At 45.0% G+C, this 19,945-nt stretch overlaps 1 protein-coding gene across 8 annotated transcripts in view; it reads left to right on the top strand.

Moving 5' to 3' along the window:
- Positions 1 to 19,945, top strand: part of Rin2 (Ras and Rab interactor 2) — a 201,180-nt gene that overhangs the window by 166,395 nt on the left and 14,840 nt on the right. For all 8 annotated transcript variants that reach the window (XM_076929902.1, XM_034495200.2, XM_076929903.1 and 5 more), the window contains 2 exons: positions 5,260 to 5,351; positions 6,847 to 8,025. In XM_076929902.1, coding sequence (XP_076786017.1) covers positions 5,260 to 5,351; positions 6,847 to 8,025 — 1,271 coding nt within the window. The remainder of the gene's footprint in view (positions 1 to 5,259; positions 5,352 to 6,846; positions 8,026 to 19,945) is intronic.

Consider the following 19,945-nt stretch of genomic DNA (forward strand, 5'->3'; position numbering starts at 1 on the left):
AATGCAGGGCAAAGAGTGTTGCAGTTGCAGTGTTGGGTATCACACAAACCACAGAGTAAAGCTGCTTTATGTAAATATGAAGCTTTGGAGGCAAAGTTTAGAACAAAGTACGATATTTTTAAATGTAATTACATTCTGACCATTCAGGATTATATTAAAATTGTTCAAAAAAACCAAACAAATAAAACCCTTAAACAATTGTGAGGTGTACTATCTCAGGCAATGAAATTCTCTAGCTTCCTGAAGCGCTGTGTAACTAAAACCAACAGCACCCTGATGATAGGATGGTTGCAATTCCCATCTCTAAAAGGTTTAAAAGAAATGTGTTACCCAAAGACATAGCCCCAACAGCACCCACTTCTTCTCTCAGCCACCCCTACCCCAGGAGACCACACCCCGTCTGGTCTAAAGCCACCCAGGTTAGAGAGGATGTTGGTGCTGATATGTCAGCCAGAGGTGAGGTTGGCTGTCAACTCTCCTTCCAACTTTGCCTTCTGGTAATTGTGCTATTGTTGGGGAAAGAGCCTTACACCCACAAATACTTGGCAGCCACAGAGAGAAGCTCCCATCTCTGTCCTTTACACTCAGCAGGCCAGAGTACCTGTTAGAGTAGCTGGGCAGGCTGGTGATTAAAAGTCATAAAGTAAATGAAGGCCGTTAGCAAACGAGTAAGCATAGTACGTATGCGCTTGAGCTGCCTACAGAAGATCCCAGCACTAACATTTGCAAGTAAAGGGGCCTGAGAGTCATTTCTCTTTTGCTTCCACTGCTCCTCTAGTGTTCCTTCCTGACATTCTTGGTCATCAGTGGTTGACAGGATCCAGTCTTACTAAAGTATTTCTGAAGTCTCCTACCTGGTTGCTAATAGAGAATTCATCATCGAGACGATGGTGGGTTCCCACACGGACCATACCCCATGTGCGTGGACAAAAGAGTCCACAGTTGGGAAAAGAAGTAGTGACTGCCTTCCATCAGCAACTGGGGCAATGCTGACATAGTATAGAGAAACAAGTGCCTTTCATACTCAATTGTGCCCCAGCATCAATTGTAACTCTGTTAAGAGGCAATCTCAAAGGGTCTGGGCTGTGCCACATTCTGCATGTCCAGCAAGCCCCCAGGAGATGCTGATATTGCTGCTGGGCTTGGACCATACTTGTAACATTGAAATAGTAACTGGAGTCCTGTACATTTGTGCCAGGTTCAACAGGCACATCATCCCTTGCCCTCCTGGCAGCCTTGTGAATCAGAACTATGGGAGTGAGGTGCTTCTTTACCATCATATAATCAAAACCCAGCAGCTCTGAGGGGCTTGTCGAAATTGCTGGGGTGGGGCAGTGGTAAGAGCACTGGCTGGTCTTCTAGAGGACTGGCATTTGATTCTTGGCTCACAGCTGTCACTGGAGTCCCAGGGGATCTGACATACATTTCTGGCCTCCAAGGACACCAGGCATACATTTGGCAAGATATACATGCAGGCGAAACACTCATGCATATAAGGGAAAGAAGTAAATCTTAAAAAGAAACAAAACTAGCAGATATAGAATGCACCTATAATCCCAGCATTCAAGATTGAGAGTTTCAGGCTAGCTTTATATATAGTCATTATATCAATGACCCTGCCTTGAGAAACTACACACACACACATACACACACACACAGAAAGACAGAGACAGAATTTGAATCCTCCTTTACCTTGATGCCAAAACCCACATTTCCTTACTCTATTCTGCCAACTATGAATGCCTGCGTTTCAACACACATGGTTCCAGTCCCTGCTTTGCTCCCACAGGTTCTAGGGAGTGCATCAAGGGCTACCCTAGTCAGTGTGTTGCATGATCCTGATGATCATTGAGTGAGGGATAACATAGCTTCTTCCAAGCATGACCGCTAGGCCCCACAGGTGTTCAAATGCTTGGTGCATTGCAGCAACAAAACATACAGAGCAAAGATAAAATAAATCTAGATTATGCATGTACTGAAACTCTCAGGAGAAAGTTCTGTATGTAAGATGTTTGCTCTATTTTGTTATGTGCAAACTTTAACATTGGGGCTCCTTTGTTTTCTAAATAAGGTGGAGATAAGAAAGAAGTGTGCGTGTGTGTGTGTGTGTGTGTGTGTGTGTGTGTGGTCATGCATGTGTGTGTGGTCATGCATGTGTGTCGTGTGTGTGTTAAGATGCTGGGTACTCCAGTGTAAGATGACTCATGTACAACATTTAATTGTCTAAATAAGTCAAAACCTATAACCATCTATTAGCAAATGCCAGGTTTAGCTTCCTGTCCTGTATCATTAAAAAAACCCAAGCCAGTCAGATGATGTTTAGACTCCATGTAGCATGCTGAGCTAGGTAAAAGCTTAAAATAAACATAGGTTGGTTTTATTACATGTAACTTTTCTCCACATTGCATAAAGAAAGTAGATTCAAATCGACTGAGTGAGGTTTTACAAACGCGTGTTTGTGATATACCTTCATGTTTCAAAATTCTAGTTCTCATTGATGTCCACTTCAGATTAGAGTCAGGGTCACTGCCCCTGCCTGGACGCTGAAGAAGCTGTCCACAGTCTCAGGTCAGGTGAAAAAGCCTCACGGAAGCAGGAGTTGACCAGGGCTGGACACCCTCAGGAGAAGCAGCCTCCTGACATCGTAGGAGAGCGTGGTAGAGTTTGAGTGACACCATCGGGTGTCGGAACACCCTTGCTTTGTTATTTTCATGGACTCTGCAGCTTTGTAATTGACTGTCAACAGCTTTAAGGGTTCCAAGATTTTCCAGCTGCCCAGATTTGATCTAGTTCATTCCACAGTGTTGCCTAATCTTACCATAAACAACAGGATGATTTGGTGTATGATTTTTCTTCAACAGAAACTCTGAAGGCATTTTTTTGATGACAAATTTAAGAGGCAGAGGCTTCCATTTTTATCCTCCACTAACTTCATACGGTGACCTACTTGCTGTTGCTCTCCTTGTGCCAGACCCCCCTGCCCCCCATCCCAGGCCCTGTTCACCTACTGTTCTCACTACTTGGAATTGTTGGAATTGTCTTCCCTATGTGATTTACTCACTGGATATGTCTTTCTATTTGTGTATGTAGTATGTATGCGTCTTGCATGTGTGTGGGTGCGTGTGGGCAGAGTTCACATTCATATATATGCTTGTGCATGTCAGGAATCATCCTCAATGGCATATCCACTTTACTCACAGAGGCAGGGTCTCTTAACCAAAGCCAGAGCTCAGCAATATGGCTATTCTCACTAGCCAGCCTGCTCCGGGAGTTCCTTACCTCTGCCTTATGAGGCTGGTATTACAGGGGTCACCTACCCAGGTGACATGTACATAGGTTTGAAGGTTTCAAACTCCAGTCCTCAAGCTTGTAAGGCAAATGCTTTAACTACTGAGATATTTCCTGAGTCCCCAGACTGTGTGTGTGTGTGTGTGTGTGTGTGTGTCTGTCTGTCTGTCTGTCTGTCTGTCTGTCTGTGTGTCTATGTGTCTTTGTGTGTGTGTGTATGTGTAATGTATATAATATGTATATTATATATAATCTGAATAACTATTTGGGAATCTTGGCCTAGGCCCCAATTGCTTTCAAAAACTCTTTTTTTTTTTTTTTTTACTTAATTTCTTAATTAATTTAATTCACTCACTTAATTTAATGTGTGAGTTGGTGGGGGCTGCTGGTGCCACAGTGTGTATGTGGCTCTCAGAGGATAATTCTTGGGGAAGTTGGTGCCACACTGTGAGCGTAGATGCCAGAGCACAACTCTTGGACTCAGTTCTTTTCATTCATCTTTCCATGGGATCCTTGGATCAAGCTCAGGGGGCCAGGTTGGCATAGTGACCAACTTTATTCACTGGGCCATCTCACTGGCTGGCCCTCTTATATTTTTATTTACTTTATTTTTGAAAGCAGGCTGTTCTGGAATTTGCTGTGTGGCAAATCCCAGCTGGCCTGGAACTTCTGATGCCCCTGCTTAAGCCTCCCTGTTGTATATAGTGGTGCAAGTGTGCCTCCTGACACCTGGCTTCACACATGTTTTCCCATGGTTTGTGACCCTTCCCATAAATTCTATGCATAGCTTGCTTGTTTATATCCTAGTAGTGGTCATTGGCATGGCTCTCTATTCTAGCAGGGACTCCTGTTTTCTTCCTGGCCCAGAACAATGTCTGTTTGTCCTAGCTTTTAATAAACATTTGCGGAGTAAAGGAGTAAATTAATTTTTTCCTAACTCCAACACCACTACCAATAAATAAATAACACTTTTTTGTTTGAGTCACCATTGTCTTTGGATATAACCTTCCCCTGGTCAGGGGCTTATGCTGAGACCTGTGCCAACCTTATGAGTTCTTAGATCTTGGTTCTCAGCCTTGCAGATGAAAATGAATGTCTATTTATTCCATCTGCCAACCCCCTTTCTGAGAAACATACCATGGTCCATGCATTTGCTCCTGAAGACTTTATCTCTGACCATGGCAGGACCCTGATGTTGGCTTGGTGTTTTCCTCTTAGGCTTGTTGCTTTCTGACTCCCCTCTGCATATGGCACATCAGCATATGGTGCCATTCTTTGATGGTTGTTGACATGAGGCACCTGAAACTTGCCTTCAAAGGTTAATCCAATGGCAAATGGCCTTTGTGACCTGGGAACCCCACCCAGATCTCCTGAATCTAAGTATGCAATGTGTAATATAACGAGGCACACACCCCAGGGACCCATGTGTACATCCAAGTTAGAGTACATTCACTGTAAAACACAGTAGAGACTTTCATTTCCAGCACATAGAGGTCACATGAGTGATCTCCAGTTGGAATGTGGCACAATGAAACTGCATTTAATGTGGGCAGCAGATACTTGCTGAGAGCCTGCTGCCTGTAAAGTAATGGGGATTGATCATTGAACACCCCTGTCTAAAGAGTAAGCATTCAACATGAAGATTGACATCTAGCATGCATTACAGGAGTGATGGGTCTATCAGCAAAAACATTCTGATATTGAACTCTACACACCTAATGCTATGCAGCAGGGACACTTGATCATTGGCCCGGATTCAATCAAGCAGCCTTGTGTGTCAGCCTGTCCCACAGTGGGATAATTCAGATGAGAATAGCCAAAAGAGAGAAGGTCTGGTTGGATGTGGTATGGTATCAACCTGAGATGTTTTCGACAGTTTAAGATGAAACATTTCCAGAGTGAAAAAAGAATGTAAGAGTCACCAGCCACATAATTATAAACATTCTCTCCTTCTTTTTGTGCTTATAACAGGGATGTTCTGCCATTCACCTTGAAGCTACCTTATGCCATTTCAACAGCCAAGACGGAGTCTCAGCTTGAAGAACTAGCCCAGCTAGGACTAAGTAAGTGGGTGCCCAGGCATAGGTCTGTCTTAAAATGCATCCCTGTGGGGCTGCTCGTGGCCCCATCGCTACATCAAAAACACTTGTAAGAATCCCACTTCTGTGGCAAAATGCAGCTCATAACCATGAGGTCCCTGAGTCACACTTTCTGGGATTCATTACCCCAATGTCCATCTAACTCTCAAATACTGGAGCTAAGTGTGCCTGGATAACCCCAAATCTCCTCCCATCTAACGAGTAAGGCTCCCCAGAAGTAGAGAGCCCAGCATATGCCCATACAACCTGTCAGAGTCTTCTCTTTCTGAGGAAAGCCAGCTAACAGAAAGAGAGGTGCAGTGTGGGGCATCGAACGTTCACTTGCACCTCTTTTCTCTTCCGTGGCACACAGACACCTGTGGCACTCTGGTCCTGTGAAGAGGGTAATGATGAAGACCTCTTAATGGCACCTGTCTCTCTTCCCCTCTTAATCAGCTTCCCACCCTGCTGCTGTGGGCCATGTCCCTCATCCTGCCAATGTGGGCCTTACTCTGGCAGCTGGGACTTCTGAAGTTTGTCTCTGCCAAATCTCTTTCCCTCCCCACCCCCACCACGATTCTACTGGACTGTGGCTGACAATAGACCAATACACATAGTTCACCTGGTTTGACTTTATCCCAGTGCTCTGGCAGAATCAGTATAGGTTTAAGTTTAGTTAAATATTTTCCTCCTAGATGGAAAGAGAGTTCTTTTAAGATTTTAGGACTTTGGTTTTTGGATAGGTTAACAATCAAGACTACAGTGTTTGAATAACGTCTAGAACCTAAAACAATCTCTCTCTCTCTCTCTCTCTCTCTCTCTCTCTCTCTCTCTCACACACACACACACACACACACTGCACCCCCATCCCACCCCCTGTAAGGATGGGACCCTTGAATGCAGTTTTCCTCTTTGTTGAGTTTTAATGCTGAATGTGTAAAACCTCAAGTAAATTGTGTAATATCCCCTAGGCCCAGCTGCTGGTCCTACCTCATAAAGGGGAACTTGGAGGCCAGATGGATTCCTTGGCTGGCAGCCGCCTCCTTGGAGGGTACCCGGGAGAAGTTGATTGGAAAGGGTGGCGATGCTCTCTGGGCTAAGTGGGATTTTGAAAAGCAAGCTCAGTAGTTCTGTGCCCTTTACGAGCTTATCCTGGATCCATTCCAGTTTTCTTTGCCCTTCTTACCTGTGTGAAGGGCTGGGCTGGAGCTGTCTGTTGGCTCAGCCAACCTTTCTCAAAGGCTTTGAAGGTGAGAGGCCCCTGGAGTCTGTGAACCCATAGTTGACTTTCTGCTCTTTCCAGTAAGGGAACACGTGAAAGGAGGGAGGGGAGGAGGATCAAAGGAAAAAGCAGACCCCAAGTTAAGCCTCTGTTGCCCCCACAGTGTGTGTGTGTGTGTGTGTGTGTGTGTGTGTGTGTGAAGGAATGTCCCAAGTGCACTATATTTACATTCTTGTCTTCATTGATAATGACTTTCAGATTTTTGGAGCTCCTCAGCAGACAACAAACCCTCAAACTCCCCACCTCCCCATAGACCTCTTTCCTCGGCCGGCATCTGCCCTGCCTCCTTGCGTCAGCTCTGCCTTATAAATGGAGTGCATTCTATAAAAACCAGGACGCCTTCGGAGCTGGAGTGCAGCCAGACCAACGGAGCCTTGTGTTTTATTAATCCTCTTTTCTTGAAAGTGCACAGCCAGGACCTCAGCACAGGCCCAAAGCGGCCGAGCACAAGGACTCCCAACGCGAATGGCACCGAGAGACCTCGGTCCCCCCCACCCAGGCCCCCGCCACCCGCTATTAATAGTCTGCACACAAGCCCTGGGCTATCCAGGACTGAACCCCAGACGAGCATGCCAGAAACAGTCAACCATAGCAAACATGGGAACGTAGCTCTGCTTGGAACAAAACCAACTCCCATCCCTCCACCCCGGCTGAAGAAGCAGGCTTCTTTTTTGGAAGCGGAAAGCAGCGCCAAGACCTTGACTGCCTGCCGGCCCAGCCGGAGCTCGGAGCCGGAGCCGGAGCCGGAGCCGGAGCCTGAACTGGAGCTGGAACTGGAGATGGGCACAGCTGGGCACGCAGGTGGAGCCCCGCCTAGGGACGACCCCGGGGATTGCACAAGGGCGCCGCCGCCCGGCTCTGAATCACAGCCACCACCGTGCCATGGAGCCAGGCAGAGGCTGAGCGACATGAGCCTTTCCACTTCCTCCTCCGACTCGCTGGAGTTCGACCGGAGCATGCCTCTGTATGGGTACGAGGCCGACACCACCAGCAGCCTGGAGGATTACGAAGGGGAGAGTGACCAGGAGACCATGGCACCTCCCATCAAGTCTAAAAAGAAGAGGAACAGCTCTTTTGTGCTGCCCAAGCTTGTAAAGTCCCAGTTGCAAAAGATGAGCGGGGTGTTCAGCTCCTTCATGACCCCAGAGAAGCGGATGGTGCGCAGGATCGCAGAGCTGTCCCGGGACAAATGCACCTATTTTGGGTGCCTGGTGCAGGACTACGTGAGCTTCCTGAAGGAGAACAAGGAATGCCATGTGTCCAGTACCGACATGCTGCAGACCATCCGGCAGTTTATGACCCAGGTCAAGAATTATTTGTCTCAGAGCTCTGAACTGGATCCCCCTATTGAGTCACTGATCCCAGAAGACCAAATTGGTAAGTGCCCTTCTACCCACTTCAAACCTAAGGTCTGCTGTAACCCTTGTCGGCTGGTGTGTCCTGTTAGTTGTTTGGGATGACGTTTACTCTGGAGTTCCAAAGGACACACTCTCTCACCTGAATTGAATGGAAAGATCTCCCTTTTAAGGCAGATGCTGTACATCAAGATTCAGATGATTTAGAACTGCAGAAGGATTCTACCCAGAGGTGGGGTTTGTACCACTTTAGAAGGACTCAGTTGCTATCCGCTCTTGCTCTATGTATGTGACACATCTGTAGAGCATTTCTGAGTGTGCATCCCTCTGTTACCTGCATACTTATTGACAGTATTTTTGCTGTCTTTTGAGACGCAGTGGGTGCTTTCGTTTTGTAGCATATGTTAGGAGTGTAAAGACTAGGAGTGAGGTGTGGGAAGCACACGTGTGTCCAAGCCCCCAGCCCAGAGAGAAGAACACAAACTAACCTTCGGGACCCTGGGATCCTGTCCAGCCTCAAGTGGAATCTCCCTGTTGGCTTTCACCCTTTTCACAGAGTCTGTATTAGGCAGTGTGGGAAGAAACAAGAACTAGGAAAGAGAAGTTTAGTTGGTGTACCTTTAAAATAAGTGACATGATTTGAAGATCACATGAAAGGCCGCCTCTCCAGAGTCAAGGGGAAATGCTTTCTTTGCAACCTCACAGAAGGGCTGAATTGTTACTTTGGTAAGCAACTTGCCAAGGCAAATTTGAATTTGGCAGGCAGTCTTTTTTTCCAGGGTGAGAGTATCCAGGGGTTTTTGTTGTTGTTGCTGCTGCTGATGATGATGATGTTGTTGTTGTTGTTTGTTTTACTTTCAGGCGTTGACTCTTAAAAGGTTAATTTCAGAGACTTCATTTAGTGGGCAGCAACAGCCAAGAGTTTACAAACATTTCCATGGTTTAGCTAAACCCAGGTTTCTTCTTTCTGATTGGGTGTGTTTGTTGAAAGTAGTAAACAGTGTGTGGTAGAGCATGTTTCTCTCTCTCTCTCTCTCTCTCTCTCTCTCTCTCTCTCTCTCTCTCACTTTGAATTTGAGCAGCTCTTTGATTTGGTCACAAAAGACTCAAAGCCTTGTTTGTTTTCTTGTGGGGCTCTGACCTAGCCCAGGGTTCGACTTGGGCGTGGCTAGAGGAGCTGGGGTGCTCCAGAGAAAGTGGTTGAAAGGAATGTGTCTTTGTGCTACGCCTAAGCATGGAAAGCAAGCGCTTCGGGAGACTTCTGCAGAATGCAGACTGTCTGGATGAGTTGCCTCTTTCCCCTGCAGCCCTAGAGTCTTCTCTCTCCTGAAGACCCCTCCAACACCATATCCACAGGGACCCCTACTTAAATGATGCTTTCTCCCAAGGCTGGAGGAAGCCAGGAGACTATTGGCAGGACTGTGCTACATGCAGACAGCACCAGTTAGCCAACAGAGCAAGGGCTTCTTGGTGAACAGGTAGGCAGCCTGGGCTTGCCTGATGAGGGACACACCAATACAAGAAGGTCTTGGGAAGGTCACCTGTCAGTTAAGTTCAGATATTCTGTGTGTGTGTGTGTGTATGTGAGAGAGAGAGAGAGAGAGAGAGAGAGAGAGAGAGAGAGAGAGAGAGAGAGAGAGAATGCTTATAGTTCAAAAGCTCAATCCTCTTCAAAATCATCCTGAACATTACTTTAAAATTGAAGTCCCTAATAAGAAAGGAAGCCCATATCTGTAGAGCCTCCCATAGAAGCTGAGCAGCCTGAACAAGCGGCTGCAGTGATCGCTCCCCTCCCCTTCCATAAGCACCCTAGTCAAATGCTTTCTACCTCTTGAGGGTTGGAGGAAGGCGGCTGGTACGCCAGCCCATACCATCTAGTAGCTGGCAAGTTCAGAGCTTGAACTGGTGTAAAGCTCTGTACTTAGTGGCCTAGACCTGCCTTGAATCCCCAGTCCTCCAGCCTCAGCGCCCAATCCTCTGCCGTGCCAGCCCATTGCTTGTGTTTGTCCTGTTGTTGGGGCAGTTGTGACACTTTACTGACCCTATGCTGTGGCTAAGACCTATTTTAAAAAAAACATCAAACACTGTTATGCTTTTCTATTGGTTTTGCTTTTTATTTGTTTGTTTGTTTGTTTGTTTGTTTGTTTAAGTCAGACGTATAGCTGTATGGCTTAGCCTTGCTGCACAGTCTAGAGTCCCACAATCCTGCTTAGTTTCAGGACTAGCTGGGACTACAGGGTTGTGCTGCCATACCCAACCTGGTTTGGGGTGTTTTTTATTTTCTTAACATTTGCCTGAAGGCAGGCAGTTTTTCCTATTGCTTCATGAATGAAAACCAGAGTGTTATGAAAGGATATTGAAGAGCACCAGACTTTGGAAAGTAAGGAGAAGGGTACTGAAGCAGAGGTCAGCCTGAGAACCACACCAAGGGGAAGAAGTGATCCTGGTTATTAGAAAGCCAGTCAGTCCCCTCCTATGTAGAAGTGACTAAATTTGGACTCTAATGAGAACTTTGAGTTAACCCGACATTTCCCCATGTTGAAGGGCCAGGTGGTTTCCTATGGACTTGTCAGTACAATGACACTTTCGAGACGCATAATCCAATATTGGTATATTTCTGTATATATTGTTCATCATTTGCGAGTTCCAAAAGAGGCCAGGTTGTATAGAGCTATGTATGGGCAGAGAATGGGCCTGAGCCTGTAGGGAAGTGGTATGCAGCCAGGTCTTCTGATGTCTCTCTCTGAGTGTGTGTGTGTGTGTGTGTGTGTGTGTGTGAGACGACTCACTTCCTGGAAGGAATACAAGAATCTTCGATGTGAGCTATCTGCAGAATCCCAAGCCTCAAATTTGTTCTGAACAGGTGTCTGTGAGTGCGGAGAAAGCTTTTCAAGAATGTCATCTGGGTTTCTCTGCCTTAAAAGAATTCCATCCTGTCTTCCTTTCTCATAACTTCTGGGGGACCAAATATAGGAGACAGGAATTCTAATTTAATCCCAGACTTACAGAACATTCATTCTGAAGCCAAAGAAGTGGGAGGAGGTATTTCATGGGTTAACCCCTGGAGAATCAGAGCTGTCGTTCACAGGTAAAATGACCTCATGTATTCTATGCACAAGGATCTGTTCGGTGTATGCAGATGGGCAGATGGTGCTGATACTGCCCTTTGAGGATGGTTCTTTAGGAGCTGGGGCGGGTAGGAGGCGAGGTCTCATCCGCTCTCACTTTGCTCAAGTGCTGACCCCTCTCCTTTGGAGTGCTTTCTACTCAAGTGTCAGTTTTATGTAGTGAGTCAGTGTCAAAATGAAACACGGCCAATGCCTGTGGCCATGTCCTAAAATGGGGAATTTTCATTCTATTGAGACTGCCTCACAGCTCTGTCTTTTAAAGGGTTTTGAATATATATAGTTGCCTGGCATCAGCTTGGTGAGTCTGTTGAACAATGAAGTTAATGAGGGAGTGACGTGGGACAATTTCCATGTGAACCTCTCTCCCTTCATTCCAAGCCACCAATGGGCTCCCCTTCTGGACAACTGTCACTCAGTCTCTCACCTTCCACCTCGAGGTGGGAGAGGGAAGAACAAGCCAGTGTTTTAACAAGAACAGGACACACTTCAAGGCTTTTACCCAAAGCTCTGAAGTCACTTCTTAGCTGGCAGAGGGATTTAGACTCATAACTGGTATCCTATGGGATGAAGGACCACCATGGATGAGTGTGACCATACATTTACCCCAATAGTCATTCCTTGTTGGTATTCTTACTTTGGTCTCTGACAGTTCATGAGACAGAGAATCCATATTATTTTGTTTTGTTAAAAAAAAAAATCTCTTTGCCAAACTTGTAGCAATATTGGCTGTTTGGCTGTTTTAATTTTAGTAGAACAGTTCTTTCCTTTTGACTTGATATCAGCCCTGGGGCCTCCTCCTGTCTTTAAGTTTGGTTTCAAGAAAAGCAAGATTTGTCTTACTCTGAAAATGTTAGTAGCCCTCAGAGTTTCTATTTCATAGAAAATGTTCGCCATAGATGACTAATTCTGGCAAAACATCCAACTCTCCACATTCCTAACAACTAGTAGTGAAAAGCGAGACAATATCATGTTTTCTTTAATTGCTATAAACCAAAACGTGCTTTTTTTTTCAAAGAGTATTTTAATTCTTTGAAGAAGCGTCCTTAAACTCAATTCCCACATTTGTCAAAGAGCACATTGATTTGTGTATTCAAGGGTGGTTTTGGTTTTGGTTTTTAATCTTTGTTGTTGTTTGTTGGTTTCCCTGGAGAAACAGTACTGACATGTGGTTGAACACCGCAGAATGAAGAACGCATAAAGAAAGAACATTGAGAGCCTGGTGCAGGGGTGCACGCCTACAGCCCCAACTCATCAAGAGGTTGAAGCAGGAGGATTACTTTAGCCCAGGGGTCAGATGCTGATCTAGGCAACCTAGTGAGAAACCCCACCTCTAAAAAGGGGAGGTCACATGTCATTTTTCCAAGTTAAGCAACCACTGCTGCTTTGGTTCAGATTGTGGTAAAGGTTTTTGCTTTGGTTTTGTATTGTTTTGGGTTGTTGTGTGTTGGTTTGAGTGAAGCCATTGTGTTTTGTTTTTAATGTGTTTGTTTTGTTTTATTTAGGGATTCCATTTTTGTTTTGGCTGTGTTTGGGGGAGTCTCCATTGGCTTGGAATTTGCTATGTAATCTAGGCTGGAACTCGCTATATATACAGTCTGGAGCTCACTAGGTAGACCAGGTTAGAACTCACTGTATAGACCAGGCTGGCTTTAAACTTGTAGCTTTCACCTCAGCCTCTGCTTCTGCCTCTCAAGTCCTGAAGATTTGGTGCTATTTTTAATGAGTGTTCAAGTCAGGCACAAGTTCCAGTGTCTAACGTAATTATCATAAATTCACAATGTGATTTAAGACCTTAAATTATTTGCTTTTTAAAAAGCCATTCTGAGTCATGTGGCCAGAGAGATGCTAATGCCAAACTAAGATTAAAACCTTGTATCTTCTGACTGTTAATCTAGTACTTGTGACTCCATCACCTGAACAGATCAAGTGTCTTAGAGTTAAGAATTAGTACAGTAGGGCTGGAGAGATGGCTCAGCGACTAAGAGCACTGACTGCTCTTCCAGAGGTCCTGCGTTCAATGTCCAGCAACCACATGGTGGCTTACAACCATCTGTAATGGGATTCAATGCCCTTTTCTGGGGTGTCTGAAGACAGTGACAGTGTACTCATATAAAAATAAAATAAATAAATCTAAAAAAAAAGAATTAGTACAGTAATGGGAGAAAGAATAGCCACTTCTAGAATTTGAAGAGTACCTATATTATTATTGAAAATTAATTTACGCCTTTAATCCCAGCACTTGGGAGGCAGAGGCAGGTGGATTTCTGAGTTTGAGGACAGCCTGGTCTACAGAGTGAGTTCCAGGACAGCCAAGGCTATACAGAGAAACCCTGTCTCGAAAAACAAAACAAAACAAAAAAAAAAAGATAGTCAAATTTAAAAAAAAAAGAAAAGAAAAGAAAATTAATTTAGAGCTGGGCGGTGGTGGCACACGCCTTTAATCCCAGCACTTGGGAGGCAGAGGCAGGCGGATTTCTGAGTTCGAGGCCAGCCTAGTCTACAGAGTGAGTTCCAGGATAGCCAGGGCTACACAGAGAAACCCTGTCTCGAAAAAACCAAAAAAAAAAAAAAAAAAAAAAAAAAAAAAAACCAAAAAAAAAAAAAAAGAAAAAAAAAAGAAAGAAAGAAAGAAAATTAATTTAAATGCTAAATAATTATTATACCCTGCCTCAGTACTGATGATTGAATTTAGAGCCTGGCACATAGTAGGCAAACATAAGCCCTCATTTTTCTTTTTTTTTATTTTGTGATAGAGTCTTAATAAGTTGCCTAGACTGGCCTTGAATTTACTCTGCAGCCTAGAATGGCCCTGACTTGTGATCCTCTTGTCTCAGCCTCCCAAGTAGCTGGGATTATAGGCGCGCACTACCAGGTCCAGCTTCTTTCTTACTTTAGAGCATCAAAATTTGGTCTGTTGTGTTATAGCAGCCACAAGAAGACTCGCCACCCTGTAGCTGAGAAGAATCTCTGAGCATGAGTCACCCACTCCATGATATTCCACCCAAGAAGCCTCCAACTCTGCCATTCCCAAAGCCCTTGCTCAGAGGTTCAAAGTATGGATTGTATTACAGAGCAAGGCGTGTCTGTGCTAGACTGCTGTGCTAGACAGTTCTGCTTCTTGGGCAAGAAACCCCAGGGAAAAGAGGAGTTTGTGCCAGAACTGAGGAGTGTGAGTCAGGGGCCCTAAGTTACCACACTGATTGACTAGAAGAATTACAGTTTGCTTTTCCACTACACTACTCACAAAAAGAATAATTCCAATTGGCGATGTCAGCAAAGTCGGTAGTGCACAGGCTGAGGCTTTAGTGGTCTGCAGGTCTGACCTCCAGCCCGGCTTCACAAGCTCAGCGTCTGAGCAGAGGACAGGCTCACTTCCCCTTCTTCTAAGCCTTGGTTTTTACTGATCTGAAGGCACTAAAATCAGCCCTAGAGATTTCTTATGTGAGATGCTACTTAAATCAAACCCATTTGTTTTCATGGTGGCCTTCACTGAAACTTACCAAATAGGCAAAACCTAAAGTGAAAGGCTTGGGAAAGTGATTAATTGTATCCACTACTCCTTCAGTGAACTCAAGTTCAGCTCCCAGAACTCATCTTAGGTAGTTTACCACCTCCTGTTAGAGATCTGATGCCCTCTGCTGGCCTCCTGGGGTATCTGCACTTATGTTCATATACCCATACACAGATACACATGCATACATGTAATTAAAAATAAAAAATCTAAGTGAATCACAATGTCAGTACTTGCCCTCTGTATATTGATACCTTCTTTGCTGGGCTGGTATAAAGCACTATTGTTGATGAGTAGAAGTGCGTGTGGATGACGTGCCTATGGCAACCATATGTTCCAAGACATCCCAGCAGAGCTGCAAGGGAGACTGTCCCACACCTGGCAATGATGTTATCACCAGTAGGTATCGATGATCTTCAGGAGTAAAGAAACACATCATCTTCATGTCGGTACCCAAAGGAAGGATTTTCTGTTTCAGGCTTGGGATATATGTTACCTGAAAGATCTATGCTGAGTCAGTTCCAGTGATATTTCCCCCAGGTGAGATCTTCAGAAGAGTTCCTATCAAGGAGAAAAATCTAACTTTCCCAATGTCTTGGAAGCAGCCACAAAGAACACTGAGGGGTGAGGCTGTTGCAGGGGAAGCAATGAGAGAGTGGGCAAATGGAAAGCGTCATTGGAATCCATGCTGCGAAAAACTAGAGCAGACCCAAGAGGAGCTTGTGAGAATGTACAGAAGCAGAGACAGGTCCTGTCAGGTCCTAGAGTAGACAGAATGGAGTAGGCACAGCGATGTCATCTGGGCTTCTCCAGTCACCTCACCCAAACCTGCACTAATGATGGGTTGACCCTGCCCTTTGACCCACACTCAGTGGAAGGCTTGGGTATCCTTGTAGCCTCTGCCCTGTGCTATGTTTTCTCATCTCAAGTGGGGCTAGGATTCTTTTCCTCGTACTACTTCCCCTGCTGGGATGGATACATGACCACCCAAGCTATCCAACTCTCTTTGCTTTCCACGCTGTTAGACAGGCATAGAATGAGGCTGTGATTAAACACTAGATGAACTGAAGCACAGAAAAGCTAGAAAGCCTCAGACCCTCAATTTTTTTTAGCAGAGGGGAGGAGCTAACAGGTATGAGTACCTGAGCAAGGGAAGGTGGTAACCAGGAAAGCAGAGGGTTCTTAATCAAACCACAATTAATATTAAAATGCAAAATAAAAACCCTGACCTGAATCCATAGACCTGGAGTCTCTTCAGAGGCGTCACCTGTTCCAAGGGAAGTAGTGAGTTTAGCATCCTTAGTAGGTATCCAATGCAGATTGGCTACTCATGGTGTGGGACCTCACCAAGTCCTCTCAGCAGTTCCATTGTGAAGCTGGAGGAAGCCTGATAGCAAATGAGAGAACAGAACCAGGGGTAGGCCATCCTCCCTCAAGGTCACAATTTAAAAAGTGGACATGTATACTTTATGCCTAAGTAAGGTAACCTCAGTAAACAACCTTCTGATTCCCTTGGCTGCACATTCTGCTGAGGGAAACTTCTCTGCTGAAAGGCAGGAGTGCGGGCTGGGTCACTGGAAAAGCTGAGGCCAGACTCCTGGGTTGGAAGTCTCTGCTTAGCGGCTGATCCACCTGTATGTGCACGTTCTGGTCACAGCACCTGCTTGCTGCCTTTTCTTTCCATGTAACAAGGTGTGGTGTACATTGCTGTACCCCGCCTTGTGACAGTTGCCTGTGTGATGTCCAGTGGCCAGCACCCAAGACATCTGGCTTCAGACTTTCTCATCCCACTACAGTGTTTTTCCAGGTTGGTGGGGATGGCTGAGAAATCAACTCCCACTCTACCCTCTAGGCGCTAGGGCTAGCAGCACTTCCAAGGCACGGTCAGGTCAGCACAGTATCTTAGAATCACCAGCTAGGTCAAGTTCTAGTTGCCCTCAGTTGTTACAGAGCCTCCTATTGGCTATTCTTCTTTCCTTTCTGGGACCATCTCCTATGCTGGCCAACCATACTCAAACCCTTGTCTCAGGTTCAGCTTCTGGGAGACCTTAAGCTAAGCCAGCCAGGGATTCTGTGCCCATTTTGGTCTGGGCTGTTGAAAGCCACGCAAATGCTCAAACCGCACTAGCCTTCACTCGGGCTCCAATCCTCTCTATAACAGTCCCACCAAAGCAATGTGTGTCAGTGCATGAGAAAAAGACATGTCAACTCGCTGCCAACTTTTTGCATACTGAAAGGTCCATAATGCATCTGTCCAGATCCTGGGGAAGGAGTAGCATACTTTATGCCTCACCCCCCCCCCCCACCAACCCCTTCCTTGGACAGTCATTTAGCTTCTAAACTTCAGGCCCCACCTGAGAATAACCTAGTTTTTGCTTGACAGGGCTAAAATTGAGGGTTCACGGGTAATCTTAAAACAGGAACTACGCAAACAATGGCCAATTGTATGTTAGAACTGTGAACGATTAAATTCAACAACTCAACATTCCTACAAAAGCACCTTGTATTACTATCAAGTGTTAGTTCCTAGTTCTGACACTTAGATCATTTTTAAATAACCAGAATGCTAGGCTGAGAGTCAACTAAGAAGCTGTACAAGCCAATTTCCTATTATCTTTGTCAAGTAGCTTTCCTCAGTATTTTATTACTGAGAAAAAGGCCTTTAAGGGTTATAGTCTAACCCTACTTCTGCTCCTATTCTCTCTGCTTCTTGGTCTGCCCAGATAATAAGCAAGTAGACACTGAGTTCCCACTGACAGAGATAGAACCAACTCATTCACCATGGTGGACTGTGTGCCCTCAAACTGTGAACCAAAGTAAACCCTTCCTCCCTGAAGATTTTTTTTCTGTCAGGTATTCTGTTACTATGGCCAGAAAAGTAACTAAGAACTCCCAACCCTTGGTATTTGTTTAATGGAATTACTGTTAGAATCCCTTGAAGGATATCAATCGCCATTTTGTATCATTTAAATAGTCTCCAGCTCAGTCAAGCTCAGTCTAATTGTTCCTGTATGACATTGCATGAACCATTCTGAACATTCTGAAGAGTCTGGATGGTAACTGTAAAAACGTAAAGTCAGTTCGTCATGGCCACTGAAGAAGGTGGAGCTGGACTGACTGCTGCGTGTAATGGCCTCCAGTGCTCCTTCTAAGGCAGCCTTCATTGGATTTTACCCTTTCCTCTAGGGTTCTCATGGCTGCCTGGCCAGCAGTGGGGAAGCAGAAAGCTCACAAGCGAAGCCAGTGTGTTTTAGGAGCAGATGGTGTTTCTTCTGCTGTCTCTACCCTCTGAATATATCCTGTAGCTCACACAGATGGAAAAGGGGAAGACTCTTTTTTCCCCTCTAATTGTTTGTTTTGAAACAAAGTCTCATGGAGCCCAGGTTGGCCATTAGATTGCTACATAGCTGAAGCTGGCCTTGAAATTCTGATCCCCCTGCTGTCTTCTCCCAAGTGTCCTGTCTCTGTCTCTTCATAGAAGAGTCACTCAATTGTTGCCTAGAGGCCAATACATAGAACATTTTTAAATCAATTACTACATTAGGAGAACCAACATAGTCTTTGCCCCTTCCCACTTAGGGATAATCTATGGGACCAGCTGATAAGACCCGTGTTTCACAAACCTTGTTTCCAGTTTGTGTCATTCAGAGGGTGCAGCTAATATATAGTTTCTAAGATCCAAAATATTCCAGTTCAGACCATTCTTTAGTTCGTTCTTTCTTTTCAACAGGATTTCTCTAGCCCTGGCTGTCCTAGAACTCTCTATGTAGAGCAGATTGGCTTCAAAGTCACAGAGAACAACCAGTCTTTGCTTCCCAAGTGCTGGGATTGTAAAGGCATGAACCACCAAGCCCAGCTGTTCTAGTGTTTTTTTATTACCAAAAAGGCAGAAAAACTGAGCAGCAAAGGGTAGTTGGCTGTTCCTCTTTCATTAATGACGTTTGTACTCTTCTGTTACACATGCTTTCTGTTGATGGAGTGCAGCTGCAGCCAACTTACCATCGAGACCCCTTGAAGCAGGTATTCCGGGTTGCAATCCTGGCTCTCCCTCTTGCTTGCTGGTGACATGATTTCTTCCTCTGTGAAGTGATTCTGTCTTAGTCCTCAGACAGGGTTTGTTTGGGGATTTGAGGAGTCTGTGAACAAACAGTGTCTAGAATAGTGTTGCTGTTCTCTAGTAGGAAAGATCTGAGATTCTCCTGTGGAAATTAAAGCACCCAGAGACGATGGAAAACAGCAGAAAGGGACAAGTTGGAAATCTACGAGAGCTGTGAGCACCGCCACTGTTTTGGTTTGGCTTTTGTCTGGGCTAGGCAAAATGTCTGAGAGGTCTCGTTTCTTATGTTCCTCAAATGATTTTGCTCTCTTGCTTAAAAGCAGAAACTTTGGTTTCTTGCTGGAGAGAAGCAATGGGTTCACTCGGTGGGGTCGCTGGTCCTTCCTTTTATTTCAAACCCTCCACACTCTTTTTAAGGGTTTGGTAGGGGTAGAAGGTAAGAGCACAGTCCTAAAAAGAAGTGAAGAGATCAGTCTTAATTTTAAAGTGTGGTCTTTAAAAAGAATGAACAAACAAACAAGCAAACAAAAACAACTTTAGAGAAATCGCTAATACTATCACTGACCATCACATATGTCTGAAGCCACTGTGTTTGGCAAAAGAGTGTGTTCACAGGGTTGCCAGATATGAGGAGATGGAAAGTCCCAAGTCTTAAATCCACCTTCTTGAGGATAGAAAGTGTGTGTGTGTGTGGGGGGGTGTTTATGGATAAGGTGCTCAAAGGTGTGGAGAGAGGTGTTTACAGACAAGGAAAATGAAGCAGTTGGCCACCTGCACAGAAAACAGCAGCTATTCTGGGAGTGGAGTATTCAACCCTTTGTAGCAAATGCTCACCCATCAAACACCTGGCATGCTCAGGCAGTGAGTCACTGGTTTCAACTGGTTTGAGCTAGACGCATTTCGGAGAAATTCCTAGACAAATTCAGATTCCTGAAAACAAAGTAAATAGTTGCACCATAGTGACCACATTTCAGTCATGTTATCCATGGTGAAGCTAATAGAGGCGTATTTCTTTCCTGAATAGCTGAGTGACATCTTTTTAAATATATTATTATTGTTAATCCTTTAAGAATTTCCTTCAAGTCAAGATCTACCCTTTCTTCCCTACTCAAAACGTCTCCTTCTCCTTCTCCTCTTCCTCCTCCTCTTCCTCCTCTTCCTCCTCCTTGTTCTTCTTCTTCTCTCTTTTTAAAGAAGACATTATCTCTAGGCAAATGTCCTGGTCCTCTAGCTCTTATAAGCTTTC

This window comes from Arvicanthis niloticus, chromosome 2 (genome assembly GCF_011762505.2).
Source record: "Arvicanthis niloticus isolate mArvNil1 chromosome 2, mArvNil1.pat.X, whole genome shotgun sequence".
Lineage (NCBI taxonomy): Eukaryota > Metazoa > Chordata > Mammalia > Rodentia > Muridae > Arvicanthis > Arvicanthis niloticus.